The sequence below is a fragment of the Trichechus manatus genome, unplaced genomic scaffold, assembly GCF_000243295.1.
Source record: "Trichechus manatus latirostris isolate Lorelei unplaced genomic scaffold, TriManLat1.0 scaffold00052, whole genome shotgun sequence".
Taxonomy (NCBI): domain Eukaryota; kingdom Metazoa; phylum Chordata; class Mammalia; order Sirenia; family Trichechidae; genus Trichechus; species Trichechus manatus.
The window spans coordinates 9,936,658-9,963,995 of record NW_004443988.1 but is presented as its reverse complement, the minus strand read 5'-3'; the positions used below and the strand labels follow the sequence as shown (position 1 = coordinate 9,963,995).

General features: G+C 36.8%; 1 protein-coding gene across 2 annotated transcripts in view; it reads right to left on the bottom strand.

The window, feature by feature from the left end:
- The window catches only part of CLIP4 (CAP-Gly domain containing linker protein family member 4), a 135,709-nt gene that overhangs the window by 31,392 nt on the left and 76,979 nt on the right, over nucleotides 1–27,338 (bottom strand). For both annotated transcript variants that reach the window (XM_004377647.2, XM_023732454.1), the window contains 4 exons: nucleotides 14,226–14,315; nucleotides 13,091–13,234; nucleotides 9,193–9,327; nucleotides 5,914–6,037 (listed from right to left, as the gene is read on the bottom strand). In XM_004377647.2, coding sequence (XP_004377704.1) covers nucleotides 5,914–6,037; nucleotides 9,193–9,327; nucleotides 13,091–13,234; nucleotides 14,226–14,315 — 493 coding nt within the window. The remainder of the gene's footprint in view (nucleotides 1–5,913; nucleotides 6,038–9,192; nucleotides 9,328–13,090; nucleotides 13,235–14,225; nucleotides 14,316–27,338) is intronic.

The following is a 27,338-nucleotide window of genomic DNA, read 5'->3' as shown; positions in this document are numbered from 1 at the left end:
AACTTGAACAAGTAGAAAGAACAGCAGAAGAAGCCCCCGGGCACCAGAAGAAAGGAAATAATAAGAACTAGAGCAGAATTAAATGAAATAGAGAATAGAAAAACAATTGAAAGAGTTAACAAGACTAAAAGCTGGTTATTTGAAAAGACCAACAAAATCAATAAACCATTGGCCAAACTGACAAAAGAAAATCGGGAGAGGAAGCAAATAACCCATATAACAATGGAGATGGGTGATATCACAACAGACCCAACTGAAATTAAAAGAATCATAACAGAATACTATGAAAAACTATACTCTTAACAAATTTGAAAACCTAGAGGAAGTGGACAAATTTCTAGAAACTCTCTACCTACCTAAACTAACATAAACAGACGTAGAACAACTAAATAAACCCATAACAACAGAAGAGATTGAAAAGGTAAGTAAAAAACTCTCAACAACAACAAAAAATACCAACCCTGGCCTGGATGGCTTCACTGGAGAATTCTACCAAACTTTCAAAGACGAGTTAACACCACTACTACTAAAGGGATTTCAGAGCATAGAAAAGGATGGAATACTCCCAAATTCATTCTATGAAGCCAGCAAAACCCTGATATCAAAACCAGGTAAAGACAACACAAAAAAAGAAAACTACAGACCAATATCCCTCATGAACATTGACACAAAAATCCTCAACAAAATTCTAGCCAATAGAATTCAACAACATATCAGAAAAAATAATTCACCATGATCAAGTGGAATTTATGCCAGGTATGCAGGGATGGTTCAACATTAGAAAAACAATCAATGTAATCCATCACATAAATAAGAGACAAGAACCACATGATCTTATCAATTGATGCAGAAAAGGCATTTGACAAAGTCCAGCTCCCATTTATGATAAAAACTCTCAGCAAAATAGGAATAGAAGGGAAATTCCTCAACATAATTGAGGGCATTTATATAAAGCCAACAGCCAACATCATCCTAAATGGAGAGAGTTTGAAAGCATTCCCCTTGAGAACAGGAAGCAGACAAGGATGCCCTTTATCACCACTCTTACTCAACATAGTGCTGGAGGCTCAAGCCAGAGCAATTAGGCCAGAAAAAGAAATAAAGGGCATCCAAATTGGTAAGTGTCTTAGTCATCTAGTGCTGTTATAACAGAAATACCACAAGTGGATGGCTTTAACAAAGAGAAGTTTATTCTCTCACAGTTCAGTAGGCCACAAGTCCAAATTCAGGGCATCAGCTACAAGGGAATGCTTTCTCTGTTGCCTCTGGAGGAAGGTCCTTGTCATCAATCTTCCCTTGGTCTGGGAGCTTTTCTGCACAGGAACTCAGGTCCAAAGGCCGGGCTCTATTCCCGGCACTCCTTTCTTTGTGGTATGAGGTTCCGAATTCTCTGCTTGCTTCCCTTTCATCTCTTGTAAGATAAAAGGTGGTACAGGCCACACCCTAGGGCAACTACCCTTACACTGGATCAGGGATGTGACCTTAGGAAGGGTGTTATACAATCCCACCCTAATCCTCTTTAACATAAAAGTACAATCACAAAGTGTAGGACAACCACATAACACTGGGAATCATGGCCCAGATAAATTGATACACACATTTTTGGGGGACATAATTCAACCTATGACAGTAAGGAGGAAGTAAAATTATCTCTATTTGAAGATAATATGATCTGATACGCAGAAAACCCCAAAGAATCCACAAGAAAACTACTGGAACTAATAGAAGATTTCAGCAAAGTATCAGTATACAAGATCAACATACAAAAATCAGTTGGATTCCTCTACACCAACAGAGAGAACTTCCAAGAGGAAATCACCAAATCGATACCATTTACAATAGCCCCCAAGAAGATAAAATACTTAAGAATAAATCTAACCAGAGACGTAAAAGACCTACACAATGAAAACTACAAGACACTACAGCAAGAAACCAAAAGAGACTTGCATAAGTGGAAAAACATACCTTGCTCATGGATAGAAGAGTCAACGTTGTAAAAATGTCAATTCTACCTAAAGCCATCTACAGATACAATGCAATCCTGATCCAAATTCCAATGGCATTTTTTAATGAGATGGAGAAACAAATCACCAACTTCATATGGAAAGGGCAGAGGCCCCAGATAAATAAAGCATCACTCAAGAAGAAGAACAAAGTGGGAGGCCTCACACTACCTGATTTTAGAACCTATTATACCGCCACAGTGGTCAAAACAGCCTGGTACTGGTACAACAACAGATACATAGACCAATGGAACAGAATTGAGTATCCAGACATAAATTCATCCACCTATGACCAGCTGATATTTAACAAAGGCCCAAAGTCTGTTAATTAGGGAATAGACAGTCTCTTTAACAAATGGTGCTGGCGTAACTGGATATCCCTCTGCAAAAAACTGAAACAAGACCCATACCTCATACCATGCACAAAAACTAACTCAAAATGGATCAAAGACCTAAATATAAAATCAAAAACAATAAAGATCATGGAAGAAAAAATAGGGACGCTAGGAGCCCTAATACATGGCATAAACAGAATACAAATCATAAATTAACAGTGCACAAACACCAGAAGAGAAACTAGATAACTGGGAGCTACTAAAAATCAAACACTTATGCTCATCCAAAGACTTCACCAAAAGAGTAAAAAGACAACCTACAGACTGAGAAAAAAATTTTGGATACGACAAATCCAATCAGCATCTAATCTCTAAAATCTACAAGATACTGCAAAACCTCAAAAACAAAATGACAAATAACCCAGTTAAAAAACAGGCAAAGGATATGAACAGGCACCTCACCAAAGAAGAAGACATTCACGCAGCTAACAGACACATGAGGAAATGCTCATGATCATTAGCCATTACAGAAATGTAAATCAAAAGCAAATCAAAATTACAATGAGATACCATCTCACCCCAACAAGCTAGCATTAATCAAAAAAACACACAAAATAATAAATGTTGGAGAGGTTGTGGAGAAACTGGGACACTTATACACCGTTGGTGGGAATGTAAAATGGCACAACCACTTTCGAAATCAATTTGGCTCTTCCTTAAAAAGCTAGAAACAGAAGTACCATAAGATTCAGCAAATCCCACTCCTTGGAATATATCCTAGAGAAATAAGAGCCATCACACGAATAGATCACTGAAGCACTGTTCACGAAAGCAAAAAGATGGAAACAGCCTAGGTGCCCATTAAAGAACAAACGGATAAACAAATTATGGTATATCCACACAATGGAATACTATGCACGATAAAGAACAACAATGAATCCGTGAAACATAACATGGAGGAATCTGGAAGGCATTATGCTCAGTGAAGGTAGTCCCTTGAAAAAGGACAAATATTGTATAAGACCACTAGTATAAGAACTCCAGAAAAGGTTTAAACACAGAAGAAAACATTCTTTGATGGTTACAAGGGTGGGGAGGGAGGGAGCGGGGTATTCATTAGCTAGATTTTAGACAAGAAGTATCTTAGGTGAAGGGAAGGACAACACACACTATAGGGGAAGTCAGCACAACTGGACTAAACCAAAGCTAAGAAGTTTCCTGAATACAACCAAACACTTAGAGGAATAGAGTAGCAGAGGTAGAGGTCTAGGGACCATGGTTTCGGGGGACATCTAGGTCAACTGGCATAACAAAGTTTATTAGGAAAATGTTCTGCATCTCACCTTGGTGAGTGGCATCTGGTGTCTTAAAAGCTAGCGAGCGGCCATCTAACATGCATCAATTTGTCCCAACCCATCTGGAGGAAAGGAGAATGAAGAACACCAAAGACACAAGGAAAGTTATTAGCCCAAGAGACAGAAAGGGCCACATAAACCGGAGACTTCATCAGCCTGAGACCAGAAGAACTCGATGGTGCCCAGCTACCACCAATGACCGCCCTGAGAAGGAACACAACAGAGAGTCCCTGACGAAGCAAGAGAAAAGCAGGATGCAGAACTCAAATTCTAGTAAAAAGACCAGACTTAATGGTTTGATTGAGACTGGAGGGACCCCGGAAGAAATGGTTCCCAGATTCTCTTCAGACAAAGATTAGACTGGTCTATGTGACATAACACGATACTTGTGGAAGAGTGTGCTTCTTAGCTCAAGTAAATACATGAGACTAGGTGGGCTGCTCCTGTCCAGGGGATAGATGAGAGGGCAGAGATGGTCAGGAGCTGGCTGAATGGACATGGGAAACCCGGGGTAGAAAGGAGGAGTGTGCCGTCACAGTGCAGGGAGAGTAACTAGGGTCATGTAACAGTGTACGTATAAATTTTTGTATGAGAGACTGACCTGAACTGTAAATTTTCACTTAAAGCACAACAATAAAAAATAAAATAACAAACTTGGGCTGAGTGAATCCTTTAGCCAAATTACTTATCACTTAAAACTCATTTCTTCACCTGCAAAATGGAAATGACCATAATACCTACCTACCTCACTGTTTTGGGGAGATTAGTGAGATACGCATCTAAAGTCCACTGTACAGTACCTTCTACTTACTAAATGCTCAACAAACATTTGTAATCATTATTGTCTGCCTTGCCTGATTAATATTTATTAGAATTGAATGAAACATTTAAGTGAAGATACTTTATACACTACAAAGCACTGTATTTTAAATGCTATATTATCATAAATAATAAAAGAATTACATCAAATAAAGCATAGAATAAAATTAATATAAAAATATATTATTTAATAAGAAAAATAAATTAAGGCAGAAAATGGGCATTAAAAACTGTTAAATTTGCCAGAGAAATTAACAATCTTTATTGCAACAAATTTCATTTAAAAAATTTAAACAAACAGGCCCTGGTGGCACAGTGGTTAAAGCACACAACTGCAAACCAAAAAGGTCAATGGTTGGAACCCACCAGCTGCTCTGCAGGAGAAAGATGTGGCAGTATGCTTCTGTAAAGATTTATAGCTTTGGAAACCCTAAGGGGCAGTTCTACTCTGTCCTATAAACAGCGGGTTTTGGTGGGTTTCATTAAAAAAAAAAAAAAAAAATTATCCCAGGTGCCCTAAAAAAGAAAACTAAAACTTAATATGAAAGTATAGAAATTTTAAAGAAAAAATACCACAAGAAAATCTGAAATAATACATATGAACATTTGTCGAGAGTATCTAGTTCCACACAATTTTTATTGGAAAGGAACTAGAAGCGGCTCCTAGACTTGTGACCGTGTATCTGTCCTCATGAATGTGATTACACCATAGATCCTATTTTGAACGATTATTATCCCATTTCCAATACTCTGAAAAGCATATCAAGCCAACTTCTTTCAGCATATAAGGTAAGTCATTTCATATAACAGAATCTAGAATTTCACAAGGATTTGTGTCTGCTCAACTTATTTTTTAAAACCAGAATGACCTGGTACAAAAGTATACTATCTTAAGAAGAAACACGGAGGAGGTATATTATATATAAATCCTTGAAGCTTCACTTCCCCCCAAAGATCTGCTGCCTATCTATTTTTGAAAACTGAAGAAATCAGAGGAAAAAAGCAATTTTTGGTTCCATTAGGTTTGTAGGAAAACGAATGGGGTGCCTGCTGGCAGGAAATTTAATGTAGTTAGGATGTGACTGAAGCAATCAGAGAGCATTTTTTACTTTTGTTCGCATGACAGATTAAGCTTGCTGCTCTCACAGTTCTTAGCTGCAAACGCCACTTCAAATAGCCTACAAATACTCATAGGGTTTGCAAATGAGGAATAAAGGAGGTTTTTAAAACTGAAAATCCTCAGCAAAGCAAATTTAGCTTTCCATGAGCCTTCTCTCTGAAGAAGATGGTTGGTTAACCCCTTAAAAGAAGACTGGAGCTACAATCAGTGCATGTCTAACCATAACCCATAGCAAATTACAAAAGGCCCCTGTGAATAACCACAAATTCCATTTTTCTCACCTTTGCACCCTGGATGGGGGAGCAAATATGCCATATCTTGGAGAACAACTAAAATACTGCACACCTCCAACTGAACCATCATTCTTGCCATGGGGTTTTTCAAGCTCAATACCGTACCAATATCCTAGAACATGAAGATTGGATTTAAAAGCATCTGCACTTTATCCAAAATTGTCATGGTATTATACAATCCAAAGACTAGATGCTGTAACATTTTCACAAATGACCAGAATGATGGAAGAACATCATAATCATTAAGCTTCCAAATAATAAAATTACAAAAATAAAATTTGAAAAGTAAAAAGGAAGTACATTTTACCAGCATACGTAATTGCAGAAAGGTACATTAAGGGAGGAAAAGAAAAATGCACAAACACAAATTTGGCAAGGATTAGCTATTATGCAAGTAGTATATGACCAAAATATATCTAAAAACTATACTAAATAAGAAACTGTCCTTAATGTGGTACTATAGTGTGTTAAGGTGAGAGAAATGAGATGTATAAATCATCAAATGAATATGCAATCTTGCCATTATACCCTTTCAACATTAGAACACCAAAAGCAGTTCCTAAACAATTAAAAGAAGAATGAGAATAATATGGAAAATACCACTCACTGGACATCTTGGTAATTTTCTGCCTTTTTCCCCCATCCAGGATGAAAAGAAAAATAATTTTTAACCAAAATGAAAAGATTTAGGTTAGCTAATAGGAAGAATTTTCTAAAAGGCTTTTAAGTATTTAAAAGGACTTGCTCTGAGAAAAGTAATGAGATTTCCTTTTCGAGGTAACCTAAAATTAAAATAATGAGGGTACTTTTAGCATGGTTTATCCCAGTATTAGGTAAATGGACAAACATTCCTAGAGTAAGAATTCTGGAATTGAGGGTGCCGCAAGACCAGTTAAAAATGCCTTATTTTTTTTAAATCACTGTGATTTAAAAGAAGAGTAAAGTAGCAATTGTATTTGGTCTCTTGAGAGCAGTACCAAATAAAAAATAAGGACATAGATATTGAAAAACTTATTGCAAATTACAAAATACAAATTAAATATACTGGTTTCTTTCAGATTACTAGTTCAAAGAGTCAATTATATAAACTCTAAAATACCAAGCTACAAAAAGTTCTTAAGATGATACCTGACCCCAATTCCAGGTACTGAAGTAAAGGTTAAAACAACTAATGAATGACCTTTTTATACTTACACAGCCCTACTATGTATAGGCACAGAGCAATGTCTACAAGCCTACTGCTTAGTCATACCAATGCTCTGAAAACAGGTCATCACATTTTTGAATGTTTTAAACCAGATTAGTCCGGTTGCCATCATTATTTCACTGAGTGCCAGTTATAATTTTCCAAGTTTTACTTCTTTCTTCCTTTGACGCTTTCCTATATAATTTTTTTCATTTTCCCACTTTAATTTACCATATAACTGATTTTTGATGCTCTGCAACAACCCGTCTCTTGAAAATGTGTAACATGGTAGAAATATATTATGACAAGTGTTAACGATGGTAGCTACACAGTGTATGGTAGTGGTGTGGCATGAATACCTTCCCATTTAAATGTTCATTTTCTTTCAGAGGTGGTACTGATAAAAATGTTACAGAGGAAGCTAAACATGACCTCTTCTCAGGTCTAAATCTTATAATCTATAAAAAGCTTAGATATTACAACTGTCCTGTAGGATTGTTTATCTAAATTTTGATGCCACAGAAATACATGCTACTTTTTTAAGGGCAGAATGACTTTAACAAACAAACATTTCCAATTTTTATTATATTTGTTTATTATTTCCAAAATTTCTAAATGCTTTACATTAGGAATTTAAAAATTAAAATTCAACTTAAAAAGCTAAATTGTATCCTAAGAATCAAACCATTCTAGCTTTGCTTAACTTAAGACGGAAAAACAAACTCCAAAGACATATGGTCATTGAGAAAATTAACCTACATTTGAGATTTCAAGCTTTTATCTAAGAACTATTATTAAGAACATCCTAACTAATCTCAGATACTACCTGGAGACCTGAGAGAAACATGAATTATAAAATATATAATTCATTTCAAATCAGTCAGTTGAACTGCAATTAAAAGTGGTTTTAATGAAACAAGAATGTGCTGGGAGACAATTCTCCATAGCACACTCATGTTTCTTGCGTCTAGTGGGTAGAGGCATTGACTGCCTTTATTCCAAGCTATCTTCTCACGGATGTTTATATAGGGGACAGTCTTGGACGATAAAGAGTGTCTCCCCCCAGAACAAAAGACAGGCATGCTTATTGTTCAGTGTCAAGGTTCAGATTCCTTAAACTCAGGGTTCCTCTCCTGTAACGTAAATCCTGAGGTGTGTGGGTGCCACCTGGCCCTCTTTGTATCATCCTGTGGAAATTGGGAATCAAGGAACCAGCATAAGAAAATACTGATGCTCTGGCTACAGCTATTGCTGTGAGTAATAAAGTCCTCTTCTCTGACCCAGGAGTCTCATATCTTCTGCCAACATCCATGAAACTGTGGCAGGCTAACTTGTTAACTTGCAAATAGGGTAAAATCTCAGATCCTTCACAGTTGTTGACAGAATGTTAAACTTTTTTTTCTTTAATCAATTTTCTAGCTTATATTTTCATAAAATGCTGCAATGCCACCATGTGTCAAAATAGTATATTGCTATTTAAAACATATAGAACATGGTTTCATTCAAATGGCTTCTATTTAAAATCACAATCACTGAAAATGTAAAAGAAAGATAATCTTTACTTTGAAAACACAATATTAAGTCTAAATTAAGTCTAACTTGGAATGAATATATAAATACACAAACATGTATTTTTTAAGGACCTAGGGTTCGTAAAACCTTTTTCATTTTCCTTAGAACTCTTTTGTGCACTTTTCTCTCCAAGCCACTCTGATAAAAGATACTCAACTCATTATCTACTCATTTCAGAGATCATCCTTAGCAAAAATCTAATCCTAAAATGTTTTCCCTGTTGCTGAGCACATTCTGTAATCAGTGAGAGTAAAATCAGAGAGTGACAACCAATTTTATCATTAGATATAAAACATAGCGGGCAAGAAAAATTTACTGGTAACAGTCAACCTGAGTAAAAACAGTCTTAACCATTGGTTAAGTTTTAATCATTGTTCTGAATTTTTCTGTGCCATACTTGAACTGTTAATCAAGAATTCCCTATAATTAAATTTCATTTACATGCAAAATTGTAAACCTTTTATATTCTAAAGAATTCAAATTGAACAAAGGATATACAGGTAAGTTACCTGGAGCAAAGTTTGTTGTCCCAAAGAACTTAATGGTCCCAATTCTCTGGCCTACAACCAACACTCTGTCTCCAAGGAGGAGTTCTCCTTCACAACGGGTATTATTTGCTACAGATGTTGCTGAGGAATTCAAACCTGTTTAATTGGTTGGCCGGGGGAGGGGGGCAGGGTGGAAAAAGGGGAGAGAAAACAAACAAGAAAAAACTCAAAAAGCACATTAGCCAAAATACCACTAAGTATTCCAACCAGTCTAATTAGAGAGTTCGATATTTGTTGCCTTTCATTATTTATATCATCTACAGTTGTGTTTCTCACTTGTGAGGTCAAGGTACTCAAAGGGAATTTGAAGAGCTTCCTGAGAAAATTATTGCCAGAGGTAAACATGGGAAATTAACACAACCTGATTCCTCGTAAAGTATCAACTCTACCAGGGTTGACTGGCTCACTCAGCTAGAACAGAAGTCAGCAAGCTTTTTCTATGAAGGGCCAGATAGTAAACATTTTAGGCTTTGTGGGCCATACAGATTCTGTCATAGCTACTCAACTCTGTTGCTGTAGCACAAAAACAGCCACAGACAATATGTAAACAAGTGGGCATGGCAGTGTTCCCATAAATTTTTATTTACAAAAACAGGTGGTGAGTCCAATTTGGCCTATGGGCCATAATGTGCCAATCCCTGTTCCAGCAAAATGTCAGATTATAGTAGTTCACTGGGAGTCTGTGTAAACAATACATACAAGAATATGATTTGAAGGTACAATTGCTATGAAGTTCCAATTACCCCAAATTGATTTCCTCATTAGAAACGAAACCACTCTCCCCTCATCTATTCAAACTTAAACCCTGAAATGTCAACTGTTAAACAGCAGAAGTACTAGAGAAATACTATCTCTAGAAAGCCGTTCAAATACAACAGCTGTAAGAGAAGCGGTAGGCCCTTGAGCCTTCTCCTATTAGTACACGAAGAGAGATTTGAGTATCTGTCATCTGGGAAGGCCTAGGGGACCTCAGAGGGCACAGGATGGAGGATAAGTTGCTTGGTGAAAGAGAGAGAAACTAAAAACATGGCAACAAGTAAAGGAACATACACCCACAGAGAAAGAAGGTCTGGATAAAATGCTATACTAAAAAGTTCTAGGCTCTTCTACTAACTGATACTTCCATAGCATGTCACAGTTTACAAAGTGCTTTTCATAAAAATCATAACGATAAATGATTTAGGAATTACCTAAGAGAGTGTTCATAGCTAGTAGGGAGCACACCTAGACTGAAACCCAGACCCTGTGACCAGATGACCTCAGGTCTGTCTCCATGCATCTGTAGACAGTAGGCCAAATAAGGCAAGTTCAAGAGTTGGACAAAATGAGGCTGGGGCCCAGAGAACACAGAATCCCTCCCCTACCTCCTTCATTCCCCCAATCCTTTCTTGCTGCTGTTCTCTCTCAATTCTTAGTCCTAACTTTTCATTATTGTCTACTCTTTGAGGTCCACATCTCCCTCAAATGCAAAACTACAGAAAAGTGGAATACCTACTCACTCTAGAAAAATGTCTTAAGGAAATGTTTCTGGGGTTCCAAACACAGACTTTCTCTCACGTATCTCCTAAGCTTGCTCTCCCTCTCTCCCCTCACCCTCCTCCTGCCCCCCCCCCTTTTTTTTTTCCACCCATAGTTACTGATTTAGAAAGCTGGCAAATACCAAAACCATCTCAAGACCTCAAAAATAGTTTAGTATTTTTAGTAATTAACTGCTGATGCACCTCTAATACTTTTTCTCATCTTCTAAAAAATTCCTCAACCAGAAACTCCGTGCCCCTTCAGCAATAACTCCCCATTCTCAACTCCCCCCAGCCCCTGGTAACCACTAATAAACTTCTGCCTCTATGCATTTGCCCGTTCTAGATATTTCATATAAATGGGATCATAGAATTTTATCCTTTTGTCTGACTTATTTTACTCAATATAATGTTCTCCACCTTCTAAAAGGTCCCCTTTCTCACTCTCTGTTCATCTTCACTATTGTAAGCCTGCCAAACCAAAAAAACCAAATCCATTGCCATCAAGTCGATTTTGACTCATAGTGACCCTATAGGACAGAGTAGAACTGCCCCATAGGGTTTCCAAGGAGCGCCTGGTGGATTCGAATTGTCGACCTTCTGGTCAGCAGCTGTAGTTTTTAACCACTACCCCACCAGGGTTTCCTTGTAAGCCTACAGAACCCTCAAATTTATAAAAAGAAAAGAAGTTAAATATGTATTGTACTAGGAGAAAGTCTTATAAAGGGTAAAAAAAAAAAAAAAAAAAGGTTACTACACACCTACATATAAATTTTAAAATCAAACAAACGTCAAAAGCTCAAACGCCAAATGAAAGTGGCCTTAAAATGCAAATAAATGGGACAAGAGGGATTGTTCCATCATTGTATCCTCTCACCTCTGTTCCTCACAGGGTTGAAGAGAAACTGTTGGGAAGGGGGAAGCTATTCAGAGAACAAACATTCCAGGTAAATATTTTCAGGCAAAACTTTCAGGCCCCCTACTTGTAGGGTCTCACACTTTACATTATTATGTCAATGTTTCATTAAGGCTTTTTTTTTTTTCCCCCATCAATAAAATATTTTAAAGTGAAAAAAAAGTCCTGTTATGAACATTTTATGTAATAAAATATTGGTTCAATACAAGTATTAGAAATATTAGAAAAAGAATCTGGTAATTATTACAAGCTTCATTAAGAACAATTTATGCCAAAATGGTTTCATTGCCTTTCTGGACAAGTTTGTTATATAGGGTAATAAGTGAACTGCAGAAGGTATGTTGATTACAACAAGAAGTCTGATAGTGTTTTATATATCCTTACACATAATGAAAGATATGTGGAATAGCTGCAGAGTTCACAGCTAGTTAAAAGACCATATCCAGAACAGGTTATCATTGCCAACCTGGAAGAGCCTTTGGCCTTCTCCTTGACAAAGTTTTAAACAATGACTTGGCTAAAGAACAGAGAAACCATGCTTTGTAAATGCAAAGGTGTCACAAAGCTAATGTGCACGATGCAAGAAACAGAATCCAGATAGGATGAAACCCCTAAGATTAAATTAAATGAAAATAAATGTAAAGTCTTATATCCAGCAGCAAAATGAAGGGACCTCGATAGGCTCAGTTTGAGCAATAATACATTGTGGTCACCAAATCTGCACACACAGCTTTAGCCTCCTCTATCTGTAACTGAGAGGCAACAGTTCAACTCTATCAGCTGGCTACTGAGGGGTCTGCAGCCCATGCAGTGCCTGTGAGGAAGAACTGCAGGCACTGTGGACAGGGGCAGACTCCAACAGCAGCTGAGAGAGCACAGGCTACGGCAGGCATCAGGCAGACCCAGGGCTGCCACTTAGAAACTGTGTGCCCAAGGACCAGTGGTTTCCTCCCTATGCCTCGGTTTCCTCATCCATAACATTAGGATATTAATAGCACCTGCCCTATAAGTTTGAGAATTAAATGAAATAATGTATGTAAAGTGCCTAGTGCAGTACCTGAAACAGTATTTACAATAAATGTTAGTTATTATTATTAGGTATAGATCAGAAAAGAGGTGACAAACATAATAAAACGTAACAGTTTCCAAGTATCTTAAAGGACTGGAGGCCTTAGATATGTGGGAAAGAGACGTATTCAGTCAAGTTAACGAAAATGGTGAGAGCAAAAGGAGAAAGGAAGAGAAATCGAACATATGTTTACAAAGGCTGAGGGGTAGAGTGGGGGTGGGGGCAGGGAAGAGTGCCAGGAGTTCAATCTGACTGAAGTAAAGAGTTCCTTCTACACATTTAAAAAGAGCAAATCTACTTACAAACAAAACAAGATAAAAAACACCAAGAAAGCCTGGTTGAAAAAGCCATAGATACCAGCACTGGCTCGAGATGAAACAGAAGAGCTTTTGCTCATTGTCTTCTTGTTATTGCTACTTGCACTCAGTTTCTTGAGGTAGTTCTGTTTGTGTTCCAAAGAAGACGTAGAGGAGGAGCTGCTGATGGAGCCAAGCAGGGTAACTAAAACAGGCAAAGAAAAGAAACAGATCAAAGAGTAGAAAATCATAACAGCAGTGGGCCAGTCAGATGCTCTTCCAGGCAAATCTTCCTGAACTCTCCACTTAGCTTCCTCAATCGTGGATTATTTAGTGCCAAATTAAATGCCTGATTTCATCCAAATATATCATAGTTCATACATAAAAGATTTTATAACCTAAGCAATAGTATTCTAGGAATTCACATTATACGATCACAACCTTTTAAAGGAGAGTGTCACCGTATCAATTAGCTTACAATTGACTACCTACTCTATCCCCTCACTTTAGATGAGACAGTAGAGTCCTATCTTATTTATACAAAAAAAAAAAAAGGCATTGGTATGTTTTAAGGAAATAAAAGTTCAATATTAAAATAATTTGAATTAAACTTGATGGCAAGCAAGAAACTTGTGAATTTTCTACTCGTGCTCTCTCTATTCACCTAATGATTTGATAATTAAAGGCAACTTAAACATTCTTGTTTCTTTTCAGCTTTGAATTTTTTGTTGATACCATGTGTTTTCATTAATGGAAGCATGCTGAATCATTGAGAGTGTCTGAATTTTTGTACCATGGATTTTTTTTCTTGCCCCCTCCCACAAGCCTGCCCTAAGTGTTTAGTGGTCCATATGAAGTACCACTAACCATACCCCAAAGCCCCCACCAGGGTATGTTAGTACATATGTGTAACAAATAAAATTTTCAAAATTTATATTTTTCCTACCAAAAATTCAGACACCTCATACAATACCCTGTAAAAACAATAATTTGTGGCACACTCCCATTTCCTCGGTTTCAAACAGTCGTAAAGGCCCCTGCCTTGCAGCAGCATGCACTGTGAGTAGCAGCAGCTCCCAATAAACCCCAGACGCTGAAAAAGCTCGTGGTCGCTATATGTACCACTGGGCACAAAAGGGTTAAAGTTCCATTGGTAAATTAATATTTTGCAAGACAGAAGTTACATATTATATTACCATCTTTTTCTGTTACAGTTTTCGATTCTTCACCAGGAGGTAATGAAAGTATTGATTCAGAAGCACTATCTTTTTTTGATGTCATTAATCCTAGGACACAGAAACACACTGCTTTAAACAAGGGAGAATTTTTTTAACATTAAACGTAAAAATGTATTTGTTTTTTAAGGTACAGGCATCCTTCAGTATCTAAATATTATCCATTTCTGAAAACATGGTGGATAACAAATTCACAGACAGGAGGGGCCAATATTTCACTATTTAAATGGGAAAGATAAGAATGCATTCCCAGTTCATATGAAAACCCCAATCAAAATCCCTAAGTATCACTAAAATATCTTAAACCTATGTAACAATTCACAAAAGACATCTGAATTAATATAAAGCATTTACAATGTTACCTAGTTGTTTGATACACGATGCGCTCATTAACATGTTTGCACAATGCGAGCAGGTAAAGCAAACCTATCACACCTGAGATACAAATGCTGCACACTTGCCAGGACCTGAAAGTAACCTATATGATTTCACTGGTTTGTGCATGCAAATTCATTACAGCAGATTTTCAATTTAGATAGTGAATTCTGGATAAATTTTTTTGCAAATCATTATAAAGACTATTCATTTAAGTGGGAGTTCAGACAGCAAGAAATCCTGTATTCTCTGCCACTGGTATTCTGAAAATGGCCACCCCATCACCTCATCCCACACAATTTACACATACACACACAAAAAAATCACTTAAATAAGCTCTTGAATAATACTCTATCTTAATAAGACTTCTGCTCCAATCCTACAGAACCAAATTATTTAAACAAGAAATCTTGTTTAAATGAACTGTACCCAGTTTTAAACTCTGTCAGGCATCCATTCCAATTCTACTTGTTTAGTAAGCATTCTAGGTGAAGAAATGTGCTTAGGACAGGGCCTTTTCAATTTCATATGATAGGAAGACATGAACATATATAAAATATTAGGGCATTTTTGGTAAGCACTAACATAGAAGGAGATAATAATTGAGGCTAAAAAGATAAATTAATGCCTCATCAAGACCACATCCTGACATGAATCTCGAGAAATAGATCAGATTTATTCCAGAGAATACTGGAGGTTCGGCCAGGAAGAACTGAGGCATTCTAGATGGATCCAGGAAAAAAAATCTTAAAAGACATGATCAGAGAATGCTGAGTAGCTTGCTGGAATAATGACTACTTTTGAGATTTGAGAGAAAACTAGACAGATTGGTCAGGGTAAAATTTAGAGGGTTATCCTGCCCAGCTAAGGAACTAGGTAAAGAATGAGCCTCTTCTGGGCTTTGCAAAGGAGGACTAGCATGAACAGAGTTATAGCTGGATGGCACTACTCTCACATCAAGGTTTATAGAAGGTCACTAGAGAAGGAGGGACAGGAAGCAGAGAACAGTGAGAAGCTACTACAATAGTCCAAGCATGCGGGCCTGAACTAGAACAGCAAGAACTGAACAGATGGGGTAAGAGAACTTTTGTGGGGGCAGACCTTTTGTATACTTCAGTGATTATATTTTTCAGTTCTAAAATATCCGTTTGGTTCTTTCTTTTTATTTGACATTTTTATTGAGATCATTGTTGATTCACATGCAGTTATAAAAATTAACACAGGAATATCCCGTGTATATCTAGCCCAGTTTCCCCCAATGGTAACACTTTGCAAAACTGTAAGATCAAAACTAGGATACTGACATTGATGAAATCCATCAATCCTACTCAGATTACCCCAGTGTTACTTGCACTCATTTGTGTGTGTGCATGGCCATGTGCATATGCATCATTTGGTTCTTCTTTAGTATCTTCTATTTCTGTGCGGAACATTTCTCATTCTGTTTGTTGCAAGAGTATTCACCCTTAGTTCTTGGAGCATGGTTATAATACGTTCTTTAAAGTCTTTATCTGATAATCGGAACATCCATGTCATCTCAGGACTGGCATCCGCTGACTGTCTTTCTCTCTGCGAGACGATTTTCCTGGTACTTCATATTTCGAATAATTTTGGATTGTATCTTGGACATTTTGAACATTATGTTAAGGGACTCTGGGTCTTGTGTAAATCCTATAAAGAGTTTTGTTGTGCTTTGCTTTGCTTTGTTTTGTGTTAGCAGGCAGAGACCCAGTTAGGTTCAGGCTGGAAGTTCCTACTCAACTTCTGTGCCCTGTGGTTACAATGTCAGTTGTTTCCAAAGCCTTTGCAGTGCTATTTGGATCTGTCTTTGTATACTGTGCCACCTAGTGGTCAGCCGGGGACCTAGGCGGTGCTCTACTCAGGATGGTAGGCTGATATGCTGTGTATGGTCAGGTCTACGCATGTGTAACTTGGGAGTAAGCGTGGGTGTTAATATCCAACATTTTGGGTCACTTTCTTTAGCTCCCTCCTCTCCATGATCTCTTAACACTCTTCTCTCCCAAGGCCCCCCTACCCCGGTATGCTGAACAGAATGCCTGGGCTTTAGTTTCCCTACTCTGTCATACACCACTTGAGATTGATCCCGCCTCTGGGGCCAAGTACTGAGAAAAGAGAAGAAAAACTATGGGAGTCCATCCACGTTCTGGAGGCCACAGTTGTTCTGGTCAGACAAGGGCTTTTATCCCTTGGAATTTTAGCACCATGCAGGATTGCCTGGGGACTAGGTGGGAGAGAAACAAAATAATAGTAATAGTAATGAAGCAAGAAAGAAATCAGAGCATTTCCTCCACTCTGTCCAGAGAGACATTCCTGCTCCTCCAACCAGAAAAGAGAGCTTCTCTTGGGGTGTTCTGTCTCAACGTGGTGTGGACTTCCAGGTCTCAGCTTGCCTCTGAGTACACACTGGGAGAGGCCAGTGGGAAAAATCCCAGGAAGCCCACAATTGGCTCTTGGTATTTCAAATGTTTTCCTTCCTTAATCTGCCTGCTACCATTTATTTCTCAGAGTCCTCAGGTAGTTGCTCCATGCATCCAATGCAGGGTTTTTAGTTGCGTTCAGTAGGAGAGGCTGCGTGGTATGTGCTACCCCATTGTAACAGGAATCTGGAACGTCCCCCCACAATTTTATTTAACTTTTTTTCCTGCTTATTTTCCATGAAATAGTTCATCTTTATAGTTCCAAAATAAAATCCTGTTGTCCTTTTTATTGCAATTATGTTATCTCTGTAAAGAAACTTTTATAAAGCTGATACTTTTTAATACTTAGTTTTTACATGCAGAAACAATATATCCTTAAAGCTATTAAAAGGATTTTTAATTAACTCTAAAATTTTAGAGATTTTAAAAATAAACGTCTCTCATGTTTTGTGTTATTCCTAAGTATTAATGTTGCTATTTTAATTGAACAACTTTTTGCATTATATTTTCTTACTATTTGTTGGCAGAATACAGGAGTACTACTAGTGCTGTTCATTGCTACTGAATTGAGCCACTTTGTTAAAAGATTTTATTAACTTTAGTTATTTTTAACTGATCTTGGGTTTTCTAGTTTTATTAATCATATCGTCTACAAAGTATTCTTCATTCGCATTATTTCAAATTTCATATATTTTTTTCACTTCATATTGTATACTGCAAGAAGTCACAAAAGCTTTTTCTCCTATATTTTTGTCTAAGGTTATAGCATCACCATTCTCCCTGTTATTCACTACTAAAAATTTTGAGTTATCTGTGACTCTTCTTCATTCTTACTGCTAATATCTAGCTCACTGCCAAATTCTATTACAAATGAACAAACAGTCCTCATTTGCATAGTAGTGTGGGACCATAAAAATTACTATGCAAGCTGAAACCATGCCAAGTAACTTCATACTCATTGGGGAAAATGAAGATTGTCCCATGACCTTTGAAAATTTTTGTCAAAACATTAAAAACTTTCTTATTGTCAATTAGAAATGCATAGGAAAATAAAAATAGTAAAATAAATATTAATTCAGTACTCTGTAATTTAAAACAATATTGAGAACTAAAGTGTTTTCTTTGGGAAAAAACTTGTCAAGCATAGTTTCAATAGTGCTCGCCTTCTTATTCTCACTGTATGATTTATGATACAAAATGAGCATCTTTTCTATGCCTTGGCAAATCATCATACTCCTTTCTATCTTTGAATTAGCTTCCAGTATTTCATTCTTTTCACTTTCAATGTTGTAAAATATCTGAGTGTTCCTTTAATGTGCCTTTTTTGCTAATGTCACTTCCTCTAGGACATCTTTGTCCTTGCCATCATGACTACTTTCCTCATTCATGTCGATAAGTTCACCTTCACTAAGCTCCTGTGGATGACTATCTAGCACCTCTCAAATGCTGGCAGTGTCAACATGCCAATGGTCAGCCATTTCTTCTATATCTCCGTTTATGTTTAATTCAAATTTCACTTTCAACATTATTACTTTTCATTTCCTTACTGCACTTTCATCTTTGTTTGCCAATTCTCTCTTTGAATTATCCATTTTTGTAATATGTTGCATGCATTTATTACTGGGAGACAAGAAGGCACCCCAACTACACACTTTGCTGTGTGCATAAACTCAATTAACAGATGTGCAGTGACCAATCACCAACAGACTTCAAAAGAAGTGGCATGATTGGTCATCTGTTATTTACATAGTGAATTCTGGACTAAAAGGCTAGCAGTGATGTTTGTACTTTGTGTAATTACTCACATTTAATATAGCATGGTAACTTAAATTTAAACTATGTTGTCGAGGGGCTCATGTTATGTAACTAAACTATGATAACAAATTTATGCATATCATAACTATGTAAAGCAAGGACTACCTCTACATATATTTTAACCATAGAACAAGGCCCTCAAAAAGCTATACAGAGATACCATTAAAAAGTCAATAGACAAATTAAAATGTAGTACAACAAAATATTCAAGTAATTCAAAAGAAACAAGGAAAGAGGAAATAGAAACAAAAAACAAAGGACAGAAGCAGAAAACAAATAATAAAATGGCAGCCCTAAATCCAAATATACCAATAATTACATTAAAAGCAAATGGTCTAAACATACCAATTAAAAGGCAAAGATTGTCTAAGTGGATTAAAAAAAAAAAACATATGCTGCCTATTATAAGAAACTCACTTTAATCATAATTATATAGATAGATTAAAGTACAAGGAAGTGAAAGGATATACAGACAACCACTAATCAAGAGAAAGCTGCAGTAGCAATATTAGTATCAGACAAGGTAGATTTCCGAGCAAGGAAAATTACCAGAGTTAAAACAATACATGATGATAAAAGGATCCACTCACCAAGAAGACATAACAGTCCTAAATGTATATGTACCTAACAACAGAGCTTCAAAATGCATGAAGCAGAAATAAAAGAAAGGAGAAACAAAGAAATCCACAATCATACATGGAGACATCAATCTCCCTCTTTCAGTAATCAACAGAACAAGTAGACAGAAAATCAGCAAGGATATAGAACTGAAAACACATTCAACCAACTGGATCTAATTGGCATTTTATAGAGCACTCCACCCAACAAGAGAAGTACACATATTCTTTTCAAGTAAGCATGGAACATTTACCAAGATAAATAATATTCTAAATCATAAAACAAACCTTAACAATTGAAAAGAATAGAAATTATACAAAGTATGTTCTCCTACAATAATGGAATTAAGCTAGAAATCAATATCATAAAGATATGGAGCACTGAGTCTCAGTTTACAATGATGGAAAAATAACATTGATTAAGGGTAGGGTTGCACAGCCAATCAATGTAGTTTCTGTCAATAAGTTGTATACCCGTAAAAAGTTGCACTAGCAAAAGTTGTGTGATAGATATATTTACAACAACAACAATCAACAACAACAAAAAAAGAGCAATTGCTGAGGCTGCTTATGTACAACGGAACACTTCATGAGATTTGGTTTCTTGGTTTGCAGGTTTAGGGTCACGGTTTCACAGGACATCCTAAGTAATTGGCCTAAAATTGTGTTCAGTGCTTCTGTTCTACCTCCTAGGTTCACTGTATTGTGCCTGGGCTCTTAAAAGCTTGCAAGCAGCCATCCAAGGTACAATAATTGGTCTCTATTCACCTGGAGCAAAAGAGACAGAAGAAGAGCCAGAAATAGGGGGAGGAAATGGAATGTGTGGCTAATTGCCTCCAAGAACACGATCTCTTTTGCCATGAGACCAAAAGTGGATGGTGCCTGGCTACCATTACTGAATGTTGTGATCAAAGATTCTATAAAAGAATTCTGATCAAAAAGGTACAGAACAGATTTTCAAATCCTCATGGAATCTTTCTGCAGCCATGGAGGCTGGAAAAACTCCTGAAAATATTACCCTGAGATAATCTCTAAACCTTAAACCAAAGATAACCCCTTAAGTTTTCTTAAAACCAATCAATAGTTTAGCTTAACTAGTAAAGAATGTATGCCTTGAGCACTGTGCTCTTTTAAGAATTATCTATATGGGATCAAACTGACAACAGCAACTCGAAAGATTAGATAGGAAACTTAGTGATTTTATGTTAATGGGGGAGGGACAATTTGAAAAAGAAGGGTGAGAATGGTTGCACAATTTGAAGAATGCAATCCATGTCACTAAACTGTATATGTAGAAATTGGTGCATTGGTGTATGTTCTGCTTTATATAGTCTTAAAAGCAACAACAAAAAAATAAAATACATATAAAAAAATAACAGAAAGACAACTGGGAAATCTCCAAATACTTGGAAACTTAACAACATACTTCTAAATAATACACAGATCAAAGAGGGAGTCACAAAGAAAATTATGAAATGCTTTGAACTGAATGAAAATAAAAATACAACATAGCAAAATGGGATGCAGTACAGGTAGTGCATAGAGAGAAGTTCACAATATTAAATGCTTATATTAGAAAAAAATCCGAAGTCAACAATCTAAGTTCCTAATCTAAATTCCTACCTTAAGAAATAAGAAAAAGAGCAAAACAAACTCAAAGCAAGCAAAAGCAAGGAAATAATAAAGAGCATAAATCAATGAAACTGAAAACAGCAACATGGAGAAAAATAATCAATAAAATCCAATGTTGTTTATTTTCAAATATCAATAAAATTGATAAACCACTTGCTGGACTAACCAAGAAAAAAAGGGGGGAAGGGAGAGAAAAAAGAAGACACAAGTTACATTACCAGGTTGAAAGAGGGGTATCACTACAGATTCCACGACATTAAAAGGAAATTAGGAGAATACCTCAAACAACTCTATTCCCATAAATTTAACAACTTAGATGAAGTAGATCAATTCCTTGCAAGCCACAAACTACCAAAGATGAATAGATAACCAAAGAAACAGATAACCTGAATAGCACTATATCTATTTTTAAAAACTGAATTTGCAGTTTAAAACTTTTATGATAAAGGAAACTCCAGGCACAAATGGTTTCACTGGTGAATTATATCAAACATTTAAAGAAGAAATAATACAAACTCCACACAATATCTCCAAGAAAACAGAGGAGGGAACGCTTCCCAAATAATTTTGAGACCAGCAAAATCAAACAAAGACAGTAAAAGAAAACTACAGTAGAGTAGGCCTCATAAAAACAGAAGCAGAAATTCTCACTAAAATGTTAGCAAGATATAAAAAAGGTAATAAGCCACTGCCAAGTAAGTGTTATCCTAGGAATGCAAGGCTAGTTCAATATTCAAAAATCAACATAATCCATCATATTACACACTAAATATGAAAAACCACATGATCATCTCTAGATGCAGAAAAGTCTTTTGACAAAATTAAATTTTCATTCAAGGATGAAATAAAACTATCCACAGATAGCATGAAAATCCCAAGGAATCTCTACGAGAGAGCCCCTAGAATTAATGAGTTTAGAAAGGTCACAGGATACAAGGTCAACCCACAAAAATCAATCATATATCTATATACTAGCAATGAATGAACAATTAGAAACCAAAAATTAAAAAAAAAAATCACTTACAATAACCCTCCCCCAAAATGAAATACTAGGTATAAATCTAATAAAACACATAGGATGTGTACACTGAAAACAGTGATGAAAGAAATCAAAGAGGACCTAAATAAATGGACAGACACACTGTGTTCATGAATTGGAAGACTCAGGATCATTAAGATGGAGAAACTAAGGAAGTGTCTGAAAAAACGGGAGGGGAGCCATGTCAAAAGAGTACAGGAGCCAACCTGAGAGAGCTCCCAACGGTCAAAGTTGGAACAAGTTGAGCATGAGCAACAGAATAACACAACATTGGATTACAACCCAAAGAATAAAATAATTATCCATGAGTCCGTGAGTCAATACTGATATAGATAATAACAAAATAAATAAATAATGAAGAATGACAGGACAATTCTTACAGAATAATTTCAATTAATAAATGCAGAGAAATTCGGGAAACAGAAAATTGCCATTAGAACACCAGAGTAATAAACACCACAGGCAAGATCCACTGTCAAGTGCTAAATTTAGTAAGCAAAAGCTTAGGCTGAAACAAAATACTGGCAAATCTCAAAATATGAATAATTACAGGGGAAAACAGTAACTTTACAATAGAGAATCCTGGCAGACACCACTTTAGTCAGGTGTGCAGGGTTATCATCACCAGTCATATGTAGCAATCTCATGGACCGCTAATATGATACCCTGAGAAGTGCCTCTGTGCTATTTTTCCTGATAATGAATAAACCCAAGCTAATAATGAGTAAACATCAAACCAAGCCAAACTAAGGGAGATCCTAGAAAATACTTGACCAGTACACTCCAAAAGTGTCAAGGTCATGAAAAATACAGACTGTGGAACTGTTCATTACAGGTTAGAGGAGACTAAGGAGACATTAACAACTAAATATGGAGTTTTGGACTGGATACTGAAACAAAAAGGACATTAGTGGGAAAAATGGTGAAAATATCTAAATACATTCTGTAGTATTTATTCCAAGGTCCATTTCTTAATTTTAGTTATTGTTCTATGGTTATGCAATATGTTAAAGGTGAAGCTGGGTGAAGGGTATACTGGAACTCTGTATTATTTTTGCAACCCTTCTGTAAGTCTAAAATTATCTCAAAATTAAAAGATAAAAAACCTACAATAAGTATCATACTTCACGTTGAAATGTTGAACAACACAAGTATGCCTGCTACAACCACTTCTATTCTCAGCACGCTGGAGATTTAGCTGGTACAGTACAGCAACAAAAAGAATAAAAGGTATTTAAGAAGTAGAAAGGAAGAAACAAGCTTGTAATTATCATAGATGATATGAATGTGCTTGTATAAAATCCAAAATAATCTACATAGCTAAAATTTGCTGGATATAAAACCAGTATAGAAAAGTCAACAAATGAATAGAAAAGTCAACAATTAGAAAACAAAATTAAAAGAAATACAATTTATAGTAGCATCAAAAATTTGAAGTACCTAGGAATAAATCTAGCAAAATATGAACAAAATATCTGTAAAGAAAATGATAAAATCTTATTGTAACAGTTTTTAAAAACCTAATTAAATAGAGAGCTATTCCAAGCTCATAATTCAGACTGAATATCATAAAAATGTCAGTTCTCCCCAAATTGATTTAAGGTTTAAATGTGATACCAATTAAAACCTCAACAGAATTTTTTTTTAAGAAACTTAACAGCTGATCCAAAAATTTACATAGAAGTGTGATTTTAAAAGCCTGCAAAGAAGCAAGACACTCTTCAACACTAAGGTAGAAAACTTTCCTCTACTTAAATAATAAGTGCTCATTTATTTTGTGCTATGCGATACAGTGAATACAAACGTACAAAATACTCTCCCTACCCATTTTAAGTTTAAAATTTTGCTAAGAGAGTAAAAGATGTACATAAATAAAGGAGGCAGGGCCAAGATGGTGGAGTAGTCAGATGCTTCCGGTGGACCCTCTTACAACAAAGACCCGAAAAAACAAGTGAATCAATCATACGTGGCAATCTGGGAGCCCTGAACATCAAAGGCAGAGTTGAGGAACCAGACTGAGTGGCAGGGGGAGGGAGAGGCGGTTCGGAAGCAGCGAAGAGTTGCCAGACCTGACCCGGAGAAAGCCTGAGCCCTTCAGGCCTGAGCAGCTCGGGAGTGAGTGGTGAGGCAAGCAAGCAGCGGTGCTTGGGAGGCACGTTTTCCGCACCAGGAGAGACCCAGTGCCAGAGAGTCTACACAGCCACCCAGACCCAGTGAGAAGCAGCCCTGGATCGGCAAAAGGTAAGTACTTGTGTACGACCTACCGTGCAGATCAAAAATGCTCCCCTCAGGGAAAAATCTCTCCCCCATTTACCTCCCCACTCCCTGCTCTACACTGAGTCCCAAATCGATTTCAGCAAATTGCCGAGCAACCGGGGCCAGAAATAGGATGTGTCACACGCCCAGAGCCATTCTCCCTGCCTTTAAGAGTGAACAAATAAACAAACGGGAAAAAATAAACTGCCGGCTCCCCTAAGCCAGGAACCCAGGGTAGGCACAGCTCCTTTGCCTAGGCACAGGCATAAGGTATCCATGGACTTTGAGTGCCTTTTCCCCTGCATAGACTCGTGTGGGCCCATTTCAACAGCGTAGGCCCTCATTACCGCAGTACAACAGGGTATATACCAGAAGTCTAACTTCAACTGTTTCAGCTGTGAAGAGGCAGGTACTTGACATCTGACACTGCTCTGCCCATTAAGTGGGGTCTTCACCTACCCACATCAGGGGCCTGAGGACTGGTGGCTCCACGCACACCACCTACCCACATGTGATAGGGGCCCATGAATAAGAGGTGCTCCCTAGTCCTTACAGCCAACAGCATTAGGTGCTCACTGTCTGGCTGCAAAACCCACCCACCTATGCACTCTAGGGAACAGGGACACGCCTTCCTCCTAGACACTCAGGGGCGGCCGTAACCCCCTGCCTTGCTCAGAGTGTGTCCCCCTGCTGCAGCCAGATGTCTGTGCCTACACCAAGCACCCATGCCTGTCTAGGACTGTAAGTGAGAGCGTACACCACACACTTGGTGGCTATCTGCCTGGGCACCTGAGCTGAATCCATACAGGAGTGGGCGGACTCGGAAGCTCACATACTTAGTAACAGATCTAACTACCTGGTGACAGGACATTAGAGCTTCAAAGGTGCCAATAATTAAACTAGCTCATATGAGCAGCCTATTTGGGTATATCAAAACAAAACAAGAAGATAGGACACAGTAAGCAAACATAAAATAAATAAATATAATAACTTATTGATGGCTTGAAGACAACAGTCAATATCAAATCACATAAAGAGGCAATCCATGATGGCTTCAGCAAGCTCCCAAAATAAAGAATCTAGAAATTTTCCAAAGGAGGAAAATTTCTTGGAATTACCGGAGGCACAATACAAAAGATTAATATACAGAACTCTTCAAGAAATTAGGAAGGAAATTAAGCAAACTGCAGAACACGCAATAGATGAAATTAAAAAGATTAGGGAAGAGCATAATGACAAATTTAACAGGCTGCAAGAATCCATAGAGAGACAGCAATCAGAAATCCAGAAGATTAACAATAAAATTTCAGAATTAGACAACTCAATAGAAAGTCATAGGAGCAGAATTGAGGTAATGGAAGTCAGAATTAGTGAGATTGAAGACAAAGCACTTGACACCAACTTATTTGAGAAAAAATCCGATAAAAGGATTTTAAAAAAATGAAGAAACCCTAAGAATTATGTGGGACTCTATTAAGAGGAATAACCTATGAGTGATGGGAATACCAGAATGAGGGTGGGGGGATAACAGAAAATACAGAGAGAACTGTTGAAGATTTGTTGGCAGAAAACTTCACTGATATCATGAAAGATGACAAGATATCTATCCAAGATGCTCATCAAACCCCACATAAGGCAGATCCAAAAACAAAGTCACCAAGACATATTATAATCAAACTTACCAAAACCAAAGATAAAGACAAAATTTTAACAGGGGCTAGGGATAAACGAAATGTCGTCTACAAAGGAGAGTCAATTAGAATAAGCTCAGACTACTCAGCAGAAACCAGTAAGAAGGCAATGGGATGACATATATAAAGCCGTAAAGGAAAAAAACTGCCAACCATGAATTATATATCCAGCAAAACTGTCTCTCAAATATGATGGCGAAATTAGGGCATTTCCAGATAAACAGAAATTTGGGTAATTTGCAAAAACCAAACCAAAATTACAAGAAATACTAAAGGGAGTCCTCAGGTTAGAAAATCAGTAACATAACAACTGAAGACTAGAACACAGGACAGAGCAACCAGATATCAACCCAGATAAGGAAGTCACAAAAGTAAATCAAAGCTAAAACACTGAAAATAGAGAAACAGATGTCAATATGTAAAAGATGACATTAAAACAAAAAAGAGAGACTTAAAAAATGTAGACATAGATTTTTCATATGGAGAGGAAGTCAAGGCGATATAAAGAAATAAAAGACTTGTTTAAATTTAGAAAAATAGGGGTAAATATTAAGGTAACCATAAAAGAAACTAACAACCCTTCAAGTCAAAATAAAAAACTAGAAAAATACAAATACTCAGCAAACACAAAATCAACAACAATGAAAAAGATGAAAAGAAAATACATAAAGAAAAACGACTCAGCACAGAAAATTTAGTGGAACAAAGAAATGTGAACAACACACAAAAAAAGACATCAAAATGACAGCACTAAACTCATTCCTATCAATAATTACGCTGAATGTAAACGGACAAATGCCCCAATAAAGAGACAGAGAGTGGCAGACTGGATTAAAAAAACACGATCTGTCTACATGCTGCCTACAAGAGATACACCTTAGACTTAAAGACATAAACAAACTGAAATTCAAAGGATGGAAAGAAATATATCAAGCAAACACTCAAAAAAGAGCAAGATTAATCTCTGACAAAATAGTTTAAAATAACAGCCACCACAAAGACTAAGGAAGGACACTATATAATGATTAAAGGGTCAATACACAGGAGGACATAACTATAATAAATATCTATGCACTCAATGACAAGGCTCCAAAATACATAAAACAAACTCTAACAGCACTTAAAAGAGAAATAGACAGCTCCACAATAGTAGTAGCAGACTTCAACACACCGCTTTCGGTGAAGGACAGAACATCCAGAAAGAAGCTCAA